The sequence below is a fragment of the Mastomys coucha genome, unplaced genomic scaffold (assembly GCF_008632895.1).
Source record: "Mastomys coucha isolate ucsf_1 unplaced genomic scaffold, UCSF_Mcou_1 pScaffold1, whole genome shotgun sequence".
In the NCBI taxonomy this organism is placed as follows: domain Eukaryota; kingdom Metazoa; phylum Chordata; class Mammalia; order Rodentia; family Muridae; genus Mastomys; species Mastomys coucha.
The window spans coordinates 74,863,612-74,883,905 of record NW_022196891.1 but is presented as its reverse complement, the minus strand read 5'-3'; the positions used below and the strand labels follow the sequence as shown (position 1 = coordinate 74,883,905).

Below are 20,294 nucleotides of genomic sequence, written 5' to 3'. Positions count from 1 at the left end.
GGAACTCACTCTGTAGACCAGGCTGACCTCGAACTCAGAAATCCGCCTGCCTCTGCCTCTCAAGTGCTCAGATTAAAGGCGTGTGCCACCACTGCCCGGCTGCTGCGACATTCTTGTAGCTACCATTGAATATGTAATATTTCAGTATAGTTTTAAGGATGCTCTTTTATCTACTTATGTGGTTCCGAGACGTGTGTTAATTCACACACTGCAAACTCAGCATCAGTAATATAGTTGACATATAGAAATCTCAGAACTCGGGCTGGTGAGATGGCTTTGTGGTTAAGAGCACCGACTGCTCTTCTGAAGGTCCTGAGTTCAAATCCCAGCAACCACATGGTGGCTCACAACCACCTGTAATGAGATCTGATGCCCTTTTCTGGAGTGTCTGAAGACAGCTACAGTGTGCTTACATGTAGTAAATAAATAAATCCTAAAAAAAAAAAATTCTCAGAACTCTCCCTAGGCTTGCCAGAGAGAGCTGTGACTTCACCTTGCCCAGCAGGCTATTGCAGGTGGAGCTGCCCTCCTGGTTTGTACTGTCTCAGATTAGGGAAATGATACTTCTGCATAGCTTGGAGGCTGAGAGGGCAGTTTTAGTCCAGGTTTTATCAGAGTTCTCTAGTTTCTCTAATGTGTGTCTTTTAATGTTTTTAAGTTGTTCTTTTACAAATGTTTCCCCTAATTCTAAAAACTCAGTCATTCTGTTTAACTTTTGCATCCATATTTCAATATATTTATCTTGAAATAACATAATTGGTGGAAAGAAATAGTGGCATAATATGCAAAAATCATCAAATTATAATACCTGAGACTGGTGAGTTTTATGGTCTGTTAATTATAAAGCTATTTAGCACATAAACTTAAGTTAGAAGTTCAGAAACCAAACCCTAGACCTGCCAGCCTGTGAACTGCTTATGTAGTCAGTCAGTAAATATTTGAACACTTGCTGCTACAGAAATTAACTAGCAAACTGACATTATTCTGTTACTCAGAGAGTGTGTTAGGGAGTGTAAGTGTGTATGTATACATAGAAAGAAGCACACGGCCCAGGAAACTTACAGTTGTAGTCAGGGACTGCTGGTGTGAGCAGAACAATGTTTACCTTATAAGACTTTTCTGAAGAGTAGTAGAAAGCCCTTAAGTTTCAAAGACAAGGGTGTGATGACTTGCTTGTGTCTTGGCAAGAGATTTTTGGATGCATTAAATAATTTTGACCCATGTCCAAGACTGGAAAGAGGCATACAGACTAGAGTGTATTTTAGTGAAAGATTATGTGAAGTTTGGGCCTAGGGCAGAAGAAAAGGGGAGGTATTGAGGTGAATTCTAATCCCAGGGGTCCAGAACTTGAAGGTGTAGAGGAAGAAGGAGGGTATCTTTATGATTGAACTTTATTGAGTTTTAGGTTAGGATATGCTAAAATTGGCCTTTTGTCTTTTTCTTCTTTTTTGCTTTCTTAAAACACTGTGTAATCCAGGCTGGCCTGGGACTCACCACATAGCTCAGGCCTGCCTCAAACTTGTGATCCTCCTACTGCCGGCCTGTTTAGTGCTGAAATGACAAGTATAAGTTGCCATTGTTACTTTTAGAAACATATCTCTCTACACTTTGTCAGAAGCAAGGCTGGGAGGATCTCCTCTGCATAGTTTGGAGTAGGGCATTTCTCCTTGAATGTTATCTTTGCTTCAGTAACAGCTGTGCTTTGTTTGATCTCTCCTCAGTGTTTGACTTTCATCAAGCAGCTGATGGTATCCAGGAACAGCAGAGACAAGAGCAAGCAGGAAAAAAGTATGACATTATATTTCATTTTTATATAGTTTGAGCACATCTACATCCTTATGAATAAATTGTGAGCCCAAGATTAAACAAAACAAAACCCAAGATAGATTAGAATAGTTCCCTAGGTTTCAGAGAAGACCAGTTAGATCGTGCAAATAAGCTCACAGGAAATTGCACAAATAAGAAATAATCATATGTAACTTCCTTCTTTGAAAAGCTCTGACAACAGGACTTACATCTTCCTTGTGTAACTTGAAGCTGTTTTGGTTTGTTTTTAAGTTTGGGTACCACGAAAAAGGGTATTGGCCCTGTGTATTCCTCTAAAGCTGCTCGGAGCGGACTTCGGATGTGTGATCTTGTTTCTGACTTTGATAGCTTCTCTGAGAGGTAAAAGACTTGTCTTTTCAATATTTAAAAAAAACAAACAAACAGATTTTTAAGACCCAGAATACAAAATTGTAGCATCAGTATTCACATTTATTTCGTAAATAGCTGATGATTGTGTAAGAATAGTATCCTAAGAGGACAGAGCCAGCCATACTGTTTGTGAGGACTGGCATGTGGACTGGTTTTCCATGAAAGGAAATGTTCCCAGTGTGGCATTCTGATGTGCTAAACATGTCATAGGTAGGATGTTATAATTATTTCTTCCTATCCAGAAATAATTAGCCTTCCATGTCCTCGTAAATTTTGGGGGTACATCTTTAAAAGTAGAAATGCTATACTGACATATCCTTTATAAAATGATTTTCAAGGGAAGTGTAGTTCTGGCAGGCCATGCACTGAAGAGGAGAGATATTGCTACTGTCTGAACATTGTGTGCCCCCTTTCATGTTTTTACACACTAGAATATAATCTGTCTTTTGTATTTTCAGATTTTAGCTATTCCAATCCTTTTTCTTCAACCACACACATCACCTTAATTATACTTTGTCTTATACATGAAAATGTATCTTGAGTGCATAATAATGAATAATGTTTACCTTCTCACTTCAGTTTTATTTCTCCAAAAGTAACTTCAGTTTCCAAACTAATTTGCTTTTAAGACCATTTATAAGGCACAGAGATCACTTGACTTGGGTGATATTATTTGAAGTATTCTGTAAGGTAGTTAATGCCATGATGTGTTTATTTCTCAGGTTCAAAGTTCTAGCTAACCAGTATAAGTCTATATACCCAACGTTGGAAATAGACATTGAAGGTGAATTACAGCAACTCAAGGTAATGCTTACTTAGCTCAGTAATGGGCTTCTAAATTCCAACTTGCCAAACTGACATTTGAGTTTTTCATCCATTTCAGGTTTACATATTATCTAGTGACCAGTCAACCCTGGACATAGCATGTCTGTGTAACTTCACACAGTTAGGTCTAGATGGAATACTGGATGGGAAAAGGAATGATGATGTGAAAGTAGCCAGGCCATAGGTCGCAGATGCACTTGCAGGAAACTTAGCTGTTATTTAAGAGACCGAGGGATGCTATTAGAGAATTTTGAGCACGAGGACGCCCAGATTTGCATTATGAAGAAAGCATGCATGGCTATTGTGGATCAATAAAGAAAGGGACGGTGTGTGGCAACTCGTAAAGTCGGCTGGTAGGATTGGTAACAGTTCCTGAGACAACTAACCTTTCTGGCCACCAGAGCAGACTATCAGTGATAGCTGTGAGATCCACTGATGCCTGAGTTGGCAGGGCCTTCTCAGTCACTGGTAAATCCCACATTGTTTCCTATATGCCTGCTGATTACTTCTTTAAAACTGAATTTTGTTTTCAGATCTGGGTAAGAATGTACATACCATATGTCGTTCTTTAATAGTTGTAGACTTTAGGTCTGTTTCTGATTCTTATGATTGGGTGTGGTGGCCTGCATGGGTAATTCTTGCCCTTTAGAGGTGGAAGCAGGAAGGTGATCGATCACAAGCTGAAGTTCATCCTCAGCTACACACTGAAGTGGAGCTCAGCCTACAGGAACTCAGCCTTGAGCAGGAGGGGAATGGGAGTGGGTTGGGGCTCAAGGGGAGAAAAAGAAACAACAACAAAAGAAACCAAAGAAGATTTCCTTCATAAGTAGCATATGTTGAACCAGGGCTTTTTTTAGCCATATAGAAAGGACTAAAATATAAGTAAGAGATTAAAGACAAGTGCCAATGAGGGGCCACACACAGACATTCATTGCAGGTGCAGCCTCTTCACTCGGGTCCCTTGTAAGCAGCGCCTGGGATTATTGTTCCTGGTGTCCGTAGTCAAAACCAGGATCTACTGCGGCTGTACCGCAGTCCTCGGGGACATGCGTTTTCCAGTTTTTACATGAATTCTGAGGTTAAACATCACCAGCACCTCATGCTAGTGGCTGGTACTAGGGACTGATGTCATGTTACAGAGTTGTCATAAAGAATGACAGCACTCAGTCACTAATGTTTGCAATCTTGGTAGTGTAGTTTATGTTCTTACCACATTTTGGTGTTTGAACTTGAAAGTTGTTAGTTACATGGAGTAGTTAGTTATAGGTGCAGCTTTTCAAATATCTAAAAATATTAAAAGTGAGCCTGGAAGTGATGGCGCACGCCTTTAATCCCAGCACTTGGGAGGCAGAGGTAGGCGGATTTCTAAGTTTGAGGCCAGCCTGGTCTATAGAGTGAGTTCCAGAACAGCCAGGGCTACACAGAGAAACCCCCGTCTCAAAAAACAAAGCAAAGCAAAAAAAAAAAAAAAAATTTAAAAGTGCCACCTAATATAAACAGATAGTGGCTCTTTTTATTCTTCCTGGAAGCTAGTTTATGAAGTAAGCATTTACACTGTTTCCAGTGAAGCTGTTATAGAACTTTTAAATGTTACAGCACATGTGTGTGTTACTCAGGACCTCACACATACTAGGTAAGTACTCTGCTACTGTGCCACATCCCTAGCCCTTGTATTACTAATCACTCTTTTCTGGGAGGCCAGTGCTAATCCAAATGTTGTACTAGGATGAGCCTGTCACCGGCGCCTTTCTGTTCTCATTTGTCAGTTTCCACTGTGGAAGGCCAGATAGTTTACACTTTGACTGGTGTTACAATGTATTAGTGCACATGGAAACTGGTTTTTGTCTTTGTGTAGGGTTATATGGAAAGGATTAAACCGATGGTGAGAGATGGAGTTTATTTCCTATATGAGGCCCTCCATGGACCACCCAAGAAAATCTTGGTAGAAGGTGCAAACGCAGCATTGTTAGATATTGATTTTGGTAAGTGAGATATGATTTATAGGGAGTTTGACTGAGCTCAAAGTACTTAGATATAAACATTAATGTTAGCATTAAGGAGGTTATAAATAGTGCACTTAGATTGTGTATTTGGGGATGAGGTAGCTTGTCAATATAGTAAGGCTTGGTTTTTTGTTTTTGTTTTTATAATATATTGTAGCAAGCACAGTATAAGTTTTATATTTCATTACAAATGGATTCTGTGGGTTTGGAGTTCTGCAGATTGTGAATTGTTGCTTTATTCAACTACTGTTTCTCTGGAACTGTAAAATAATATTACCTTTAAGTCTTTTAAAATATAGAAATTGGATTAAACTTATTTTGAGATCTAGGAAAGCCTGTTTATGCTAACTCTGTACATGAGACTTTCTGGTAGACCCAGCATTTCTTTCTTCCTCATGGTTAAGCTAAACTTATTTAGATAACTGTCTTCATTAGTCTGTTGGTGGTTATATCTAAATGTTTTCTTATACTGTTAACAGTTCTGGGTGACATTTCTTTTCTTTTTTATTTGCTTATTTTTATTTTATGGTTTGAGTGTTTTGCCTTCATGTATTTTGTACACCACATGGATGAAGGGGCCTTGGAGGCCTGAAGTCCTTGGATCTCCTGGAAATAGAGTTACAGATGGCTGTTGAGCCATCAAGTGGGTGCTGGGAATCAGCAAGTGCTCCTAACTGCTGAGCCTTCCCTCAGCCTCTTGACATTTCATTGGCTCTAGATACTAACTAATTAAAGAGAATATATTTGTCTATAATAGATATATTTATCCTTTTATCCTATAATATGCCTTCTCAATATGGAAAGGGAATATATAATTAGCAGAGTGAGTGGTTAAGTATGACGGGAAGGAAAATGTACCCTCATAATTGTTCCTCTGACTTGAGGGTTTCTCTGAATAGAGTTTAAAAGCTGGGAAATGTTGAACACCACAAACTTCCTGTTGCCCAGGGTTTTGCTGCACCCTAAATATGTCCACCAGGGAGTCATTTGCTTGGAATTAACAGGACTCAGTCAAAATATGTAGGTGGGTTTCTACATGAGCTCCTCTGTAACTAGTCAGTACGTACCATAGAGAGCCAAGGCACCGCTGCAGCGCTGTGGGGCTCTCTGTAACTAACGCTCTAACCACCTGCATTTCTAACTGTGTTTTAACATTATAGACAAAGAGACTCAAAGCTTGCATATTGAACCCTTGAGAGAGGACAGTGACAAATATGGTCTAGTCTGTCAGGTGCCTGGAGTAGACTCGTGCATGGTTGTAATGGAACTTTTGTGTTACAGTGTTTGCATCCCTGTGTTCATCTTCGAGGTTGGTGTGTTTGCTTGTTTTCTATTTTCTAGGCACTTACCCTTTTGTGACCTCTTCAAACTGTACTGTTGGAGGTGTTTGTACAGGTTTGGGTATGCCCCCTCAAAATGTTGGAGAAGTATATGGAGTTGTGAAAGCTTACACCACTAGAGTTGGTATTGGTGCCTTTCCTACAGAGCAAGACAATGTAAGTCCATTTCTCAGTAAGAAAAACCCTGTCCCCCAACCCAGTCTTAGCTGACTCCTGCCTCCCTCTCTCTTCATTTACGAGATCATTTGGTGTGCCTTAACACTTAGGGAAACTATAATGGAATCCTGAATTGATTCTGGAATGATTAGATAGGTTTGTCCATCTAAATAAATTTTAATAATGTATTTCTTTGAGCTTTTCCTTTGTTGTGAAAATTACATGAGAAATTTAAAAGAAGGAAAGACGTATTTTTGTTGTTGTTCACGGTTTCAAGTCTGTGGTTACTCTATTCTGTTTCGGAGCCAGTGGTAAGACAGTAAGTCCACTGAGGCAGAAGGGCATGGTATAGGAAAGCTCATCATCTCACCATGGTATAGGAAAGCTCATCATCTCACCATGGTATAGGAAAGCTCATCATCTCACCATGGCAGTTAGGAAGCTGCAAGGGAGAGCAATATGCAAGAGCTAGCCTTACCTTTAAAGGAATACTACAGGAACCTCTGTCCTCCAACAACCTCTGTCCTGCCTCCTAATACTCTGTTCAGCTGTGAACTCATTAGTACCAATCCCCTGATCACATTGGTGTCCTCATGATATAGTCACCTCGCAATATTGCCAATTGCTTAGGACCAGGCCTTCACCACGAGAGCCTTTTTGTGGACATGTCTAAGACCATAGCAACTCGATCTTAATTGACAACACTTAACTGTTTATTATGTCAGTCTACACTTGACCAGAATAGAGTAACAGTTTAAAAATATTACCTTAAAAAATTTAAAAATAAAATCAAAACCAAATATATTCCAAATAATGTCATTTCCATGGAATTCCTGTTTTTGTCTTATTTTACAAAGATGTTTATTAAAAGAAATACAGGGGTTTTGTTTTGTTTTGTGTGTGTGTGTGTGTGTGTATTATAATTCTCTGGATATACATCGTTCTGATATTCTAACTCATAAATTCTGTTATCCAGGAAGTTGGAGAATTATTACAAACACGGGGTAGAGAATTTGGAGTAACTACTGGAAGGAAAAGAAGATGTGGCTGGTTGGACCTTGTTTCACTCAAATATGCTCATATGATCAATGGATTTACTGCGTGAGTGTTCTTAAGAAACATTTATTTTAGGAAATGGTGGACAGTCGGTAACCACAGATTTGATTCTGTAGAAAGTAAACTTGGGAGTCCCTTAACAGAGAAGCTTCACTCGTTTGCCTCCAGAATGAAATTATAGTTTCAGAAGTGGAATGAGATACAGAAGAAAGTGTGCAGGAAGAGACTCCCAGGTTATTCTGGATACCCGGTGCTTTAGAAAGAATGCCGATCATCTGACCTCATGAGTATTTCTGTAGAGGGCAGCGGCAACATAGATAGGAAGGTAGGAGCGAATGGACGGCTAGGTGGGTGGGTAGGGTGAAGAGTGCACATGTAGACAGAGGTGGGGATGGCGCATGGAGACTTAGTATGTGGGCTGACTCTATCTGACGTCGGCTGATGTGACTGCATGTACTCACCTTTCTGAGTCTCACTTTCATCATCTTTAAATCAAGGTTATGGTATGAGCTAAGATATAGATACACTATCCAGATCATTGAAAATAAAATACACTGTAAGTTTGTTTGTATCTGGATTAATTTTAATTAGGCTGAACTTCTAATGAGTTTTGTTTTTTTAACAACAACAACCAAAACAGAAAACTCTTAACATTTATGGATCAGAATCCCAAACCTAGTGTTTTATCTAATTTTCACAGATTTTTCCCTTAAAATCCTGTTTTCCAGTCAGTTTTCGAGAAACTTTGATGTATCATGAAGAGGTCGTTTCCTTACTCTGTCAGTCTCTGATCAGAAGGGTGGAGGTGATGTTAACCAGAACGAAGAGCTGGGCTGTAGCATGTGTGGAAATGATGTGGAACAGTGCGTTCTGCTGTGTCCCTCTGGCACAAAGTGCATCCTTAACTCCAGGCAGACTTCCCATAGTCATCCAGTGAGAAAGCTGAGCAAGTGTGAAGCTAGTGAAGATCTGTTGTAATTACTAGAAAGTAACTCGGGTGTACTATGAAGACTACATATCCATGCAATGTCCTCATCAGTGTGATGTTTATGTGTGGCACGCTTTCAAGTACAATCCTAACTAGTTTTCAGACTTGCTTTGGAACTTTGAGCTTTGCATGGATTTCCTGTCTTAGTCTTACTGGATGCCAAAAGTATGCTGTTCCAACAATGTCTTTTCTTTCAAAATTAGGTTGGCCCTTACCAAGTTGGATATTTTGGATATGTTTACGGAAATCAAAGTTGGAGTTGCTTACAAAGTAGATGGGGAAATCATACCTCATTTCCCAGGTACTCTTTTGTATTTTAAGTTGTGTCTAAAATTTATAAGATTATTATAATCTATTATAAGTTATGTTATTTTTAACTATATATTATATATGATATGTAATTGCTACTTATTTATAAGATTATCTTTTATAGGCGTGAATTTTACTAATAATGCACATAAACTCACTTATAGGCATTTTGTTTAAAACTAGTATTAATTTGAATGTTGGGTTACAAGCATGTGCTTTAACTCAGAATAAGAAAGATGTTTGGATCATGCTGCTTCAAGCTTTCAACTTTCTGAAGTTATAGTAATTGACATACATAAACTAAGTATGGTGCTGTCTGCCTGTGGCCCAGCTACTTAGAAGCCTAAGGCAAGAGGCCCTCTTGAATTCAGGAGTTCAGAGTTAGTCTGGACAATTTATAGAAAGACCCCTCTCTTTAGCAACATCAAGGTGGGGGAGAAAAAAATTTAAATGAATGATTTCCATGGAGGAAGAGCTCTCTCTTCCTGGGGGAAGAAGGATAAAAAAGAAGACTTTTGTGTCTTGTGCTATGCTCTTCTCGGTACATCACCTTACTTCGCCCTCCAAGCTCCAGGTGGTTTTGCTCACCTCTGTCTGAAGCTTGCAGGTGAAGGAACCGCCTACTTGAGACAGTGCAAGGTTTTGAAGCCTGTCTTAAGTTACTTGGGAATTCAGTAAATGTTTCTAGCTTTAGAAGTGGAAACTGCTGGTTTTTCACATTAGTCTTCCTAAACATCAAGGAAATGCCAGTTGAAGCAGTATTGACAACCGTAATGAAACATGGCAGGCCGGGACGCTTTTGTGACTCTAAGGCTGGACATTCATGGAAAGGCCGTCATCTGTCCAACTTCTCTTACAGAAAACCAGGCATCTTTTAACATTTTATGACACGGTTACTTGGAAAATTGATTATTCAATTATATGTTAATACCCTGGTCATTAATGCTATCTCAAAGCTGTTCTAATATAGCTCAGGTACCAAAGAAAATAGTATAGTGACATGGCAAGATATATCATAATTGCACTTCAAATTTCTTTAAACTATTAAAAACTCAAACATAAAGTTTATGCTTTTTTTGTTTTTGTTTTGTTAAGCTGAATTGGGCCAGATTCCTCCAGAAATACTCCCAAGATGGCGATTTTCATCCATGAAGTGTTTTGTAGAATATTCTCAGAAACCCTGCTTATGGTGAGAGCAGTGGTACATGGAGTGTAGCTCATTGTTGTGTCTCATGGCTTCCCTTGAATATTAGACATACAGAGGGGAGATTAGACACTCAGATTTGTTGTCTTCCTCTGAGCACTATGGGTTTTTACTTTAGGGAACCATTGAATTGATGGATGGCCATCTTGAACTTGTATCGTTTTGTTTTGTGTTTTGTTAATGTTCTTATGGAAAGCCTAATATGTTGCCACAAACCTCTCTAGCTGGTTTGTAGTATGAATCATTCTTGAGACTCTCCACTCTGAAGAGGGAAACCTGAGGATTTTCCCACATTGTCTACTAGGTAGTCTGTAGTCTGAGAAACTGCTCATTTGTAGTGTACATGCAGATTCTAGTAGGGGGCTATATAGAGAAAGTCATCAGGTGAAATAATAAAGAAAATTTTCATCCCACAGTAGATTTCCCAGAGGATTGATGTCGTCCCAGCCTTCTGTGAAGTTGCTGGTATATTCACACAGTCAATACTACAGAAATTCAAAATGTTCCAGATGCAGATGCTTAAAGTTTGGTATAGCCCATTCACCAGCCACTGTAACTGATGTGATAGCATCTAGTCTTTCTTCACTAAGAGTGTGTAATCATGCTGTTGAAGAAATACCACCCTAGAGGGCTAGGTGCTGGTTCTCACCTTTCTAAAGGTCTGAAAATGGAATTCTGACCCATGTGGTTTTGAAGACTTTGATAATGTCCTTGAACCTTATTTTGTCAGTCATTTGAACTGGCCGTAAGGGTTCATGTTGATAATCCCAGGATTTGGATAGGCTTAAAGAAGGAGAATTGCCAAGATGTAAGGCCAGACTGGAAAGAAGAGAAACTGTGTCTCTAAATGAATCAGTCAGTCAGTCATTTGGCAATAGGCTCCTGTGTTCTATAATCACATATACTCCTTAACTTTTAGCAAACCATGAAGTCTTAAGTAAAGTGGAAGTTCAATATAAGACTCTCCCAGGATGGAACACAGACATATCTAATGCAAGGACATTTAAGGAGCTACCTGTCAACGCACAAAATTATGTTCGGTTTATTGAAGATGAGCTTCAAATACCAGGTAAACACTTTATGAGCATCTGTCTTTAGCTTTTTGTTTGTTGATTTTTATTTTCCCCTGGGATGTTGGTCTTGTCATTTCTCTTGATTAATAATACTTTTATGCCTTTCACCCTCATCAGAAAATGTTTTTTGTTGTTGTGGTGGTGGTGGTTATTTTCTTATGGCCTAAAGCTGCTTTAAGAGTTGAAATCTTGGATAGACCTCAGGAAATGAGAATATTTAAGAAGGACATCTCATGCTTTGGTTACTGTTGCTGTGATGAAACACTGTGACCAGAGCAAGTTGGGAAGGAAAGGGTTTATTTGGCTTACAGTTCCACATTACTGCTCATCTTGATACTCATTGTTTGAAACTCAAACAAGGCAGGAACCTGGGAGGCAGGAGCTGATGCAGAGGCCATGAAGAGTGGTGGCTTGCTCCTGGTGGCTTGTTCAGCCCTTCATCTGTCGAGGACTGACACCACCCACAATGGCCTTCCTCCATCAATCACTGATCAAGAAGATGAAAAACAAACAAACAAACAAACAAACAAAAGCTGGTGTGGTGGCGCACACCTTTAATCCCAGAACTTGGGAGGCAGAGGCAGGCAGATTTCTGAGTTCGGGACCAGCCTTGTCTACAGAGTGAGTTCTAGGACAGCTAGGGCTACACAGAGAAACCGTGTCTTGAAAAACAAAAAACAAAACAACAGTAAAAATATATATGTAAAATTTAGTACACTGTATTTCTGCCTGGTACACTTAAAAGTCATAAAACAAGAACTGAAAATGAAACTAGCTCATCAATTCTTTTGTACGAGTATATAACAAGAAACCTTATAGGAAAAAACCCAAAGCAGAAATATTTGCAATTTAATTTTCTTTTTTTTTTTCTTTTTTTTTTTTTCCAGACAGGGTTTCTCTGTATAGCCCTGGCTGTCCTGGAACTTACTCTGTAGACCAGGCTGGCTTCAAACTCAGAAATCCACCTGCCTCTGCCTCCCAAGTGCTGGGATTAAAGGTGTGCACCACCAGCAATTAGATTTTCTAATGTCTTAAAAGATCAGTTTACTTCCTCAAATGACTGTATCTGAAGATGACTGTTTTTCCGGTGTCTTTTGTCATGTTTAGAATAAAACACCAAAAGTACTCTAGCATAGTATGTGGTTTTTCAATTTTAAATAAATTTCCTAATATAAAGGGTAACAAGTCATGTTTTATGTTTATAATATGCTAAATTATATTACATGGAGAAGAACTCATTAAGATTTATTATTTTATGTGTGCCTAAATGTACACCACATTTGTACAATGCCTACAGAGCCAAAAGAGAGTGTGTGGATTTTCAGGATCCACAGTTACAAATGGTTTTGAATCATTTTGTGCTAGGAATTGAACCAGGATCTCCTCTGCAAGAGCAGCACGTACTCTCAACACTGAGCCAACTCAACAGAAACCCATTCCTTTTGATTCTCAAAATCTGTATTAATGGATATTACTTAATCCATCTTAAAAAGGTTTCTGTTGCATACTAAATTATCTAGTAGAATTATACCTATAGTTCTTTGTTTTTGAGATGAAAGATGTTCAGTATTCATTGCACTTTAAGAAGTAATATTAACAGCATACATCAACCTTTAAGAAATAATAACTTTAAAAAATTCATGTCAGTCACTCATAGTACTGGAGAAACCTAGTACTTTACTTTTTTTTCTGTTTTGTTTTGTTTTGTTTTGTTTTTTTTTTTTTTTTTTTTTTTTTTGGTTTTTTGAGACAGGGTTTCTCTGTATAGCCCTGGCTGTCCTGGAACTCACTCTGTAGACCAGGCTGGCCTGGAACTCAGAAATCCACCTGCCTCTGCCTCTCAAGTGCTGGATTAAAGGCGTGCGCCACCACCGCCCGGCGAACCTTTACTTTTTAAATACAGCATTGATTTAATCTTAAAATGTAGGAGAGCTGGGACGTTAGCTCTTGCCTAGCAGGACTGTCCTCTCTTTACCAAGGGGTGAATGCCTAAGAGATTTGATCTATTTTCTTGTTCTGTTTTCCAGTTAAATGGATTGGTGTAGGTAAATCCAGAGAGTCCATGATTCAGCTCTTCTAAGGATTGCCAGCAATGCATGACACATTCCTTGAGAGGAAGGGAAAAAGACTTTAAACATTTCTCTGTGGTCCGCAAATTCAAGAATAAAGACATTGAAATGAGTTTTCAGCTGGCATTGGCTTGCAATCTCTGACGGATTGCTGTCATGGCTAGCCTGGCACCCTCATCCAGCTTCCCGGCTGGCATGTCTGCCACATCTGTTGCTCTGCTTCTCATGGTGCCGCACAGTCCTTTCCATGGTTAGTAACTGTATAATCCTCGTTTGACATCTAGAACTTCCAGCATAGCTTTTCTTCATTATGGCTATTGCGTTTGAGTTTTTACCCCGATTAGATGGTGAGAACAATTAATGCAATTTTGCACAAATATTTTTACATTCTGATCATTCACTTCTGTCATTGTAATCTCTGCTGTTAGAAAAAAAATGATGAAAAGATAGGGGTTCTGTCAACTTTTGTAATGCTAAGAATTCTGTTTAAATTGTGAACTGCTTTTCTGCTGAGACCATTGCAAAATTGAGCTTTGATAGGGTGGGGGCAGTTTGTTCATGGGACTTTTAATTTGTATAGAACACAGAACTTAGTTCTCTCTGTGATTTATTTAATACAGTGCACATTAAATTGAGTGTTCAAGAAGAAGAAATGCTTCTCTACAATAACAGTCTTAATGTTAGAAAATAATTATTAAAAATCTGTTGTGATATTTGGTGGATATTTTTGTTTTCAGATATGAGCTCAAATGTACGTCTTTTCCTTTTCTTTTTTAAGTATACTGTTGTTTCTAAGAACAGTGGGTTTGCTTCCAGCATTTCTCCTGCCAGTATACATCCAAAGTGACCCATAAGTGACCACATGAGTCCACGCTGTCAGCCGTAATTTTGACCATGCCTTCATCCCTCCTTTCTTGTAAAAGCAGAGAGGTGTCACTGACACTGAGGCTTTACATTGTGCTGAGAGTGCCCTCCACGAACCATTAAATGTTTAAATTAGGCATCACTTGAAATTATTTTATTATACCACCAATAGCTGATTAAAAGGAACCAAATATTTCCAGTATGCTTTGTGTGTTGTTTTTCTTCTGTTCTTGATAATACTAGTAGGGAGAAGGGTGTCCCATGCACTCTGGGACAAGGTGGGCAGAGATCAGTAGAATCTTTGGGAGGATCTAATTTTTTTTTTTAATGAAATATTTTGATTAATGCATGGTTCAAGAAAGATTCTAAAATAGTAGCGATTTCATTGGGTTCAATAAATGATTAACATTGGTGATCCCTCCAGCCATTTAACATGTTAAAAGAGCAAGTGGCAGTAAATCCTGCTTCTTTCCCTGTGGAAACTGAAAGACCTTGGAAGATCTGTATTCTTGGCTATAAGCATTGCATTATTGAAACACATTTTCAGTAATGAGCATGTTTTCATTCAAGTCAGGAATTTTTACTGCAATACCCAGAATGTCTCCCATTACTGTTATTTGATTTTAAGCCACTCTGGATAATTCAGTTTCTCTTTGAATGTGAACTATCAGTTGCTTAGAAGAGATGGTCTGCTGTCCTTCAAATCATTGATAACTATTACAATTTTATTTAACAAGTCTTATATGCCATATCCTGAGAGATACTGAATATGCAGTCATTGGGGCAAGTGACTTATGCTGGCAGCAGTATCTTAAACATTGATGAATGATGTTTTATTGAAGCAGTACATGGTGAAATGAATGGAACCTAATCAAAGCATCTGATAAGGGCCAGAGAAGGCTCCTAGGAGACAGCTAAACATAATACTAACTAGATGAATGGGATGAGAAACAATGTTCAGGGTCCAGACTGGAAAGATCTGCAGAGGTGAAGAAATGAAACCAAATTAGGAAGGAGGGAAGGAGTTGGTGAAGTTGGCGGTGGATTCAGGGATGCTCAGCCAAATAACCAGTATTGATGTTATGAGAGATTGCTGTAGGTAGAAATATGTATGCCTGTGGTAGCTGAGCAGCAGCAGAGCTGCTAAGCTGGGAAACCTAAGCCAGGGTGTGGAGAGATAGCGCAGCAGTTTAGATCACTTGCTATCTTCCAACACTGTGGCTCTCAGCTGCCTCCAACTGCAGTTGTGGGGCTCTGAGGCTGTCATTTGGTCTTCATGAATATTTGCAAGGATGTAGTGGGCATACACATCTTAAAAATTTTTTCCCTAAAGATTTATTTATTGTTATACATAAGTATACTGTAGCTGTCTTTAGACACACCACAAGAGGACATCAGATCTCATTACAGATGGTTGTGAGCCACTATATAGTTGCTGGAATTTGAACTCAGGACCTTCAGAAGAGCAGTCAGTGCTCTTACTTGCTGAGCCATCTCACCAAGCCCCCCATATCTTAAAATTTAAAATTTTAATATATTGAATGTCTGCAAGTGGGACTCACAACAAAGTTAACCTTACTCAAGTGTAGCATGAGATACTTTAGCAGGGAAGGTTAGTATACATAGTTGATATTAATTGAATGCTATGGAATCAGGAGGGCAGACAGACATAATTGAAAAGATATGAGAGGTTGTGTGTGTTTACTTTAGATAGAATCTTACATGGTCCTGGCTGATCTGGAAGTCAGTCACCTTGTAGCTCAGAATTACCTTGAACTTTCTGGACTAAACTTCCCACGTGTGTCCTTCCACATCTGGCTCAAGAGGTCTGCCTTAACTGAAAGACCCCCGTAGGGAGACCCCCATCAAGTCTTGGGAGGACACGCACCCAAGGAATCACGAGAGACCATCTTGATGTAAACACATGAGGCAGTTTAATATTGGAGCGCTCCAGTTCGACTCGTATCTCACAGGAGACAGTGGAATCGACCACAAGGCTCAGGGGTTAGGGGTTTATATAGGGAAAAGGTCTGGGGGAACAAAGGAATCGGTGTGGCTAAACATGATTGGCTGGTTCAAACATCAACTATATTACGTGCAGAACAGAGTGGACAATTTCTGAGTCAATAGAACATCTGACCTTAAACCATATCTAAGAGAACTAGATGACCCACTACTCAGTGTCTGCCCAGACATGTCCTTGCATGTTTTTTTCCTATCTTTATAGTTTATGTCTTTTTTGACCTGCTAGTTCTTGGGATGTCTAACAGCCTGCTTATTTTTGCCCAGGCTTATTTGGACATATTCGACCTTGGTCCACTGTGTTTTCCTCAAACCTGCAATTTTCTCATTACCCAGCATAAGCCTCAAATTTAACTCTTTCATAACCAGTTGGCACATTACAATCAAAACATGTGGCGCTGGGCAGTGGTGGCGTATGCCTTTAGTCCTAGCACTTGGGAGGCAGGGGCAGGTGGATTTCTGAGTTCGAGGCCAGCCTGGTCTACAGAGTAAGTTCCAGGACAGCCAGGGCTACACTGAGAAACCCTGTCTCCAAAAAACAAAAAAATCCCACATTATTATGGGGGAAGTTGAAGACTTTTTTTAAGAACCTGAGGGGGTTGAAACTTGAAAATCTGTTTTAATACCGACCCTTAAAATACTGAGGATGCCACAAACAAAAATAACTAGTAGAAAAATGAATAAATCTACAGGAAGTATAAATGGTATAAAACATGAAATGTACCCAAAGATCTCCATGAAAGGCAACTTGACAACTGACATTAATGTTTTAACAATTTATGGCACATGGTGCATTAATAAAAATGTAATTGATTTTTAGTAGTAATCCTGCTACTAGGATCAGAATTTTTGTATATTATTGATGCTAAATTGGTATTAAATATAGATTTAGAACAGAAATTTGTACTTTCTATGATAATAACTTAAAAATTTGAAGCCAACACTTGGGAGGCAGAGGCCGGCAGATCTCTGAGTTTGAGGCCAGTCTGGTTTGTCTATTGAGTGAGCTCCAGAAAAACCAGAGCTATACAGAGAAAGAAATCATGTCTCAAAAAGCCAAAAACCAAACAAATAGAAAAAAAAAATCACAAAAAGAGGCAAAAATAATGGGAGATAATATTATTTAACAAGGCATAGAACATACAAAGCTAAAAGTGGTGGAAATTGTTGGCAATCTTTAAGGATTAAATGCAATTATAAGGCAAAGATTGGCAAAAGCCATTGAAAAACAGTCAAACTTCATTGAGTGATGAACTTTTAACCAAAATGTCGAGGGGTTGAGGATATATAGCTCAAGTGGTGGACTGCTTGCATGGAATGCTAAAGGCCCCATGACTGTGTATGAAGGAGGATCATGATCTCAACATCTCATTAACAAAACATGCTGATGTTATTTCTTCTTGCTTCCCCACAAGGTTTATGTGGGACTTTACTAATGTTTGTGTGCATTGGAGTAAAAGAAATGATTCACCTTTGTGGGGTCTGGCTCAGAACTGGCTGATTCCAGATCTGAAGCTGGCCTTGCAGAGCTTAAAGAGTTTGGGATCTGTGGTGGCATGGGCCGTAAATGCTGTGTCTCACAGATCTGAACCTGTATTTTTATTATTATTATTATTATTTTAATTTTTTTTTTTTGGTTTCAGAAGGAGTAATCTGAAAAATACTTAGCATCTGGAAGAATCCCATGTTGGTGCTTTGACCCATGAGCTGAGGGCTAGCTGGTGGGAGAGATCACCTGGAAGTCATTAGGAAACCCCAAAGCATAAATACCCTTGGGGGACTGAAAGGGGAGGCTCTGGTGCTAAGGTCCTGTTCCCCAGTTGGTTCTTGATTTGTCAGTAAAGAAAGCTGGGGGCCTAATTGCTGGGTTGAAGGGACAGGCAGGAGTTAACGGGTCCCAGGAGGAAAAGGGAGGTGCAAGGAAGGCAGAAGAGTTTCTGTCATGCTTTGGAGGAAGAACACAGCAACCATGTGAGATCTAGTGGGGAGCTGGGCCCTGTGGCCACTACTACAGGTGGGTGGCCAAGGATGTTTGACGGGGTAGGTAGGACTAGCCACTGAAGTTTAGGGCAGGTGGGAAAAACAGAGATAATAAATTGATAAGGGCACACTTTTGCAGGCAGGAATATCAGTGCCCAGTAATCGTGCCAAGAAGGCAACTTAGAAAGGAAAAACTATGGCTGTCTTTTTGGTTTTTTGTTTTTTGTTTTTTGGTTTGTTTTTTGTTTTTTGTTTTTTCGAGACAGGGTTTCTCTGTGTAGCCTTGGCTGTCCTGGAACTCACTCTGTAGACCAGGCTGGCCTTGAACTCAGAAATCCACCTGCCTCTGCCTCCCAACTGCTGGGTGGGGTTAAAGGCGTGTGCCACCACTGCCCGGCTATGTCTGTCTTTTAACTGCAGATTCAGGGTATCTGGGAGAGGAGGGCTGGTAGTTTGGTCACCACCTGGAGCTAAAGGCGGGTAGAGTAGAATGGAAACTGGGAGGGAGCTGGTAGCCTGGAATGGTAAAACTACACACAATAGGGGATTAGGGTTATTATTATCACATTAAAATACAAGAGTAGTGCCAGGCAGTGGTGGCGCACACCTTTAATCCCAGCACTTGGGAGGCAGAGGCAGGCAGATTTCTGAGTTCGAGGACAGCCAGGGCTATAGAGAAACCCTATCTCAAAAAACCAAAATAATAATAATAATAATAATAATAATAATAGTAATAATACTAGAGAACTGGTTCCTCTAAGAGCCCATGCACCTCTCCCTGTGGGTAGAAGATGTGGGGTTTTGGGGTCAGCAAATTGCCACAAGCTTAACCTATGACTGCCCAGTTGCATCTGGGTGTGCCACATGTATGATCCATTGCTTAAGCAAATTCACACATCCCTTGCTAGATGGCATGAAGCTTCTGAGTGACCCCACCCCCACCCCCAATCCTGATTTTTAAAGGCTTTTAGAATTGGTTCCTGCATGCACTTTCACTGTCCTTCCATAGGGATGTCTTGACACAAGCCCTGCATCATCATCTGTCTTGGATCTTGATCACTGGCCCTTTATGCTGGTGGAAGTGTGCTTGTTCATCCTAATAATCAAGAAGTAGGGGGCTGGTGAAATGGCTCAGTGGGTTAAGAGCACCATTTGACCTTCCAAACATCCTGAGTTCAAATCTCAGCAAACACATGGTGGCTCACAACCACCTGTAATGAGATCTGATGCCCTCTTATATGTCTGAAGTCAGCTATAGTGTACTTATAATAAATAGATAATAAATAAACCTTAAAAAAAAAAGAAGTAGCAACCACTTGAGGATCAGTGATATGGCATTTGTATGCCAGTAATTAATCCAACCAAACTTTAGGGGCCATCTTTCTCAGTGAAATGCTCTGTAGTGCAGTGGTGGAGAATATTAAGATAGCATTTGGGCTGGTAAGATGGCTGAATGGCAAGGCTTTAGGGGTTAGTTCTGATGCTAAGGTCTTGTTCCCCAATTGGTTCTTGATCTATCAATTAAAAAAAGCCATGGGCCAATTGCTGGACAGAAAGTATGGGTGTGACTTCCGGGTCCCTGGAAGAAAAGGGAGAGGCGAGGAAGGAGAATGAGTTTGCCAGGTGTTGGAGAGAGGAGAAGCAGGTGGAGACAGGTGGGAGAGGCAGAGATGAGGAATTGATAAGTGCATGCTTTTCCAGGAGGGAGATGGTGGTGTCCAACAGTTGTGCCAAGAAGGCAAGTTGTAATTGGAAAGTGTGTATGTGTTTTTTATCCAAGGATTTAAGGAAAGCTAGGAGGGGGCTGGTAGTTTTGTCATGTCCTGGAGCTAAAGGCAGGTAGAGCATAAAACTAAACGCTACACAAGAACTCTTGTACAAGCCTGATGACCTGAGTTCAATCCTTGGAACCACATAAAGGAAGATGAGAACTGACAAAGTTGTCCCCTGACCCTGACACATGTGCCATGTACATAACATGCATGCCCTCACATGTGTGTACACACAATAATAAATAGAAAAATGCAATAGAAATAAAATAAAACTTCAAAAAGATAGCTCTCCTAAAGGAAAGGTTAAGTTATTGCACAGGCTGCTTCCAGTCAGCCATGCCTACTGGGCCTCTTTGTATGTTATATGTAACTTATTCCTCATTTGGTCTTGATATTTCAAGCTGCTAGTTTTGCCAAACAAATTATTGAAATAAGGG

The 20,294-nt window shown here is 39.7% G+C and overlaps 1 protein-coding gene across 1 annotated transcript in view; it reads left to right on the top strand.

Annotated features, from left to right (window-relative positions):
- Adss2 (adenylosuccinate synthase 2) overlaps positions 1-14,285 on the top strand; it is a 33,049-nt gene extending 18,764 nt beyond the window's left edge. Inside the window, exons 5-13 of the mRNA XM_031390927.1 lie at positions 1,722-1,788; positions 2,059-2,166; positions 2,919-3,000; positions 4,877-5,003; positions 6,366-6,520; positions 7,497-7,621; positions 8,768-8,865; positions 10,997-11,146; positions 13,178-14,285. Coding sequence (XP_031246787.1) covers positions 1,722-1,788; positions 2,059-2,166; positions 2,919-3,000; positions 4,877-5,003; positions 6,366-6,520; positions 7,497-7,621; positions 8,768-8,865; positions 10,997-11,146; positions 13,178-13,230 — 965 coding nt within the window. The 3' untranslated portion in view covers positions 13,231-14,285. The remainder of the gene's footprint in view (positions 1-1,721; positions 1,789-2,058; positions 2,167-2,918; positions 3,001-4,876; positions 5,004-6,365; positions 6,521-7,496; positions 7,622-8,767; positions 8,866-10,996; positions 11,147-13,177) is intronic.
- The last annotated feature ends 6,009 nt before the right edge of the window (positions 14,286-20,294 follow it).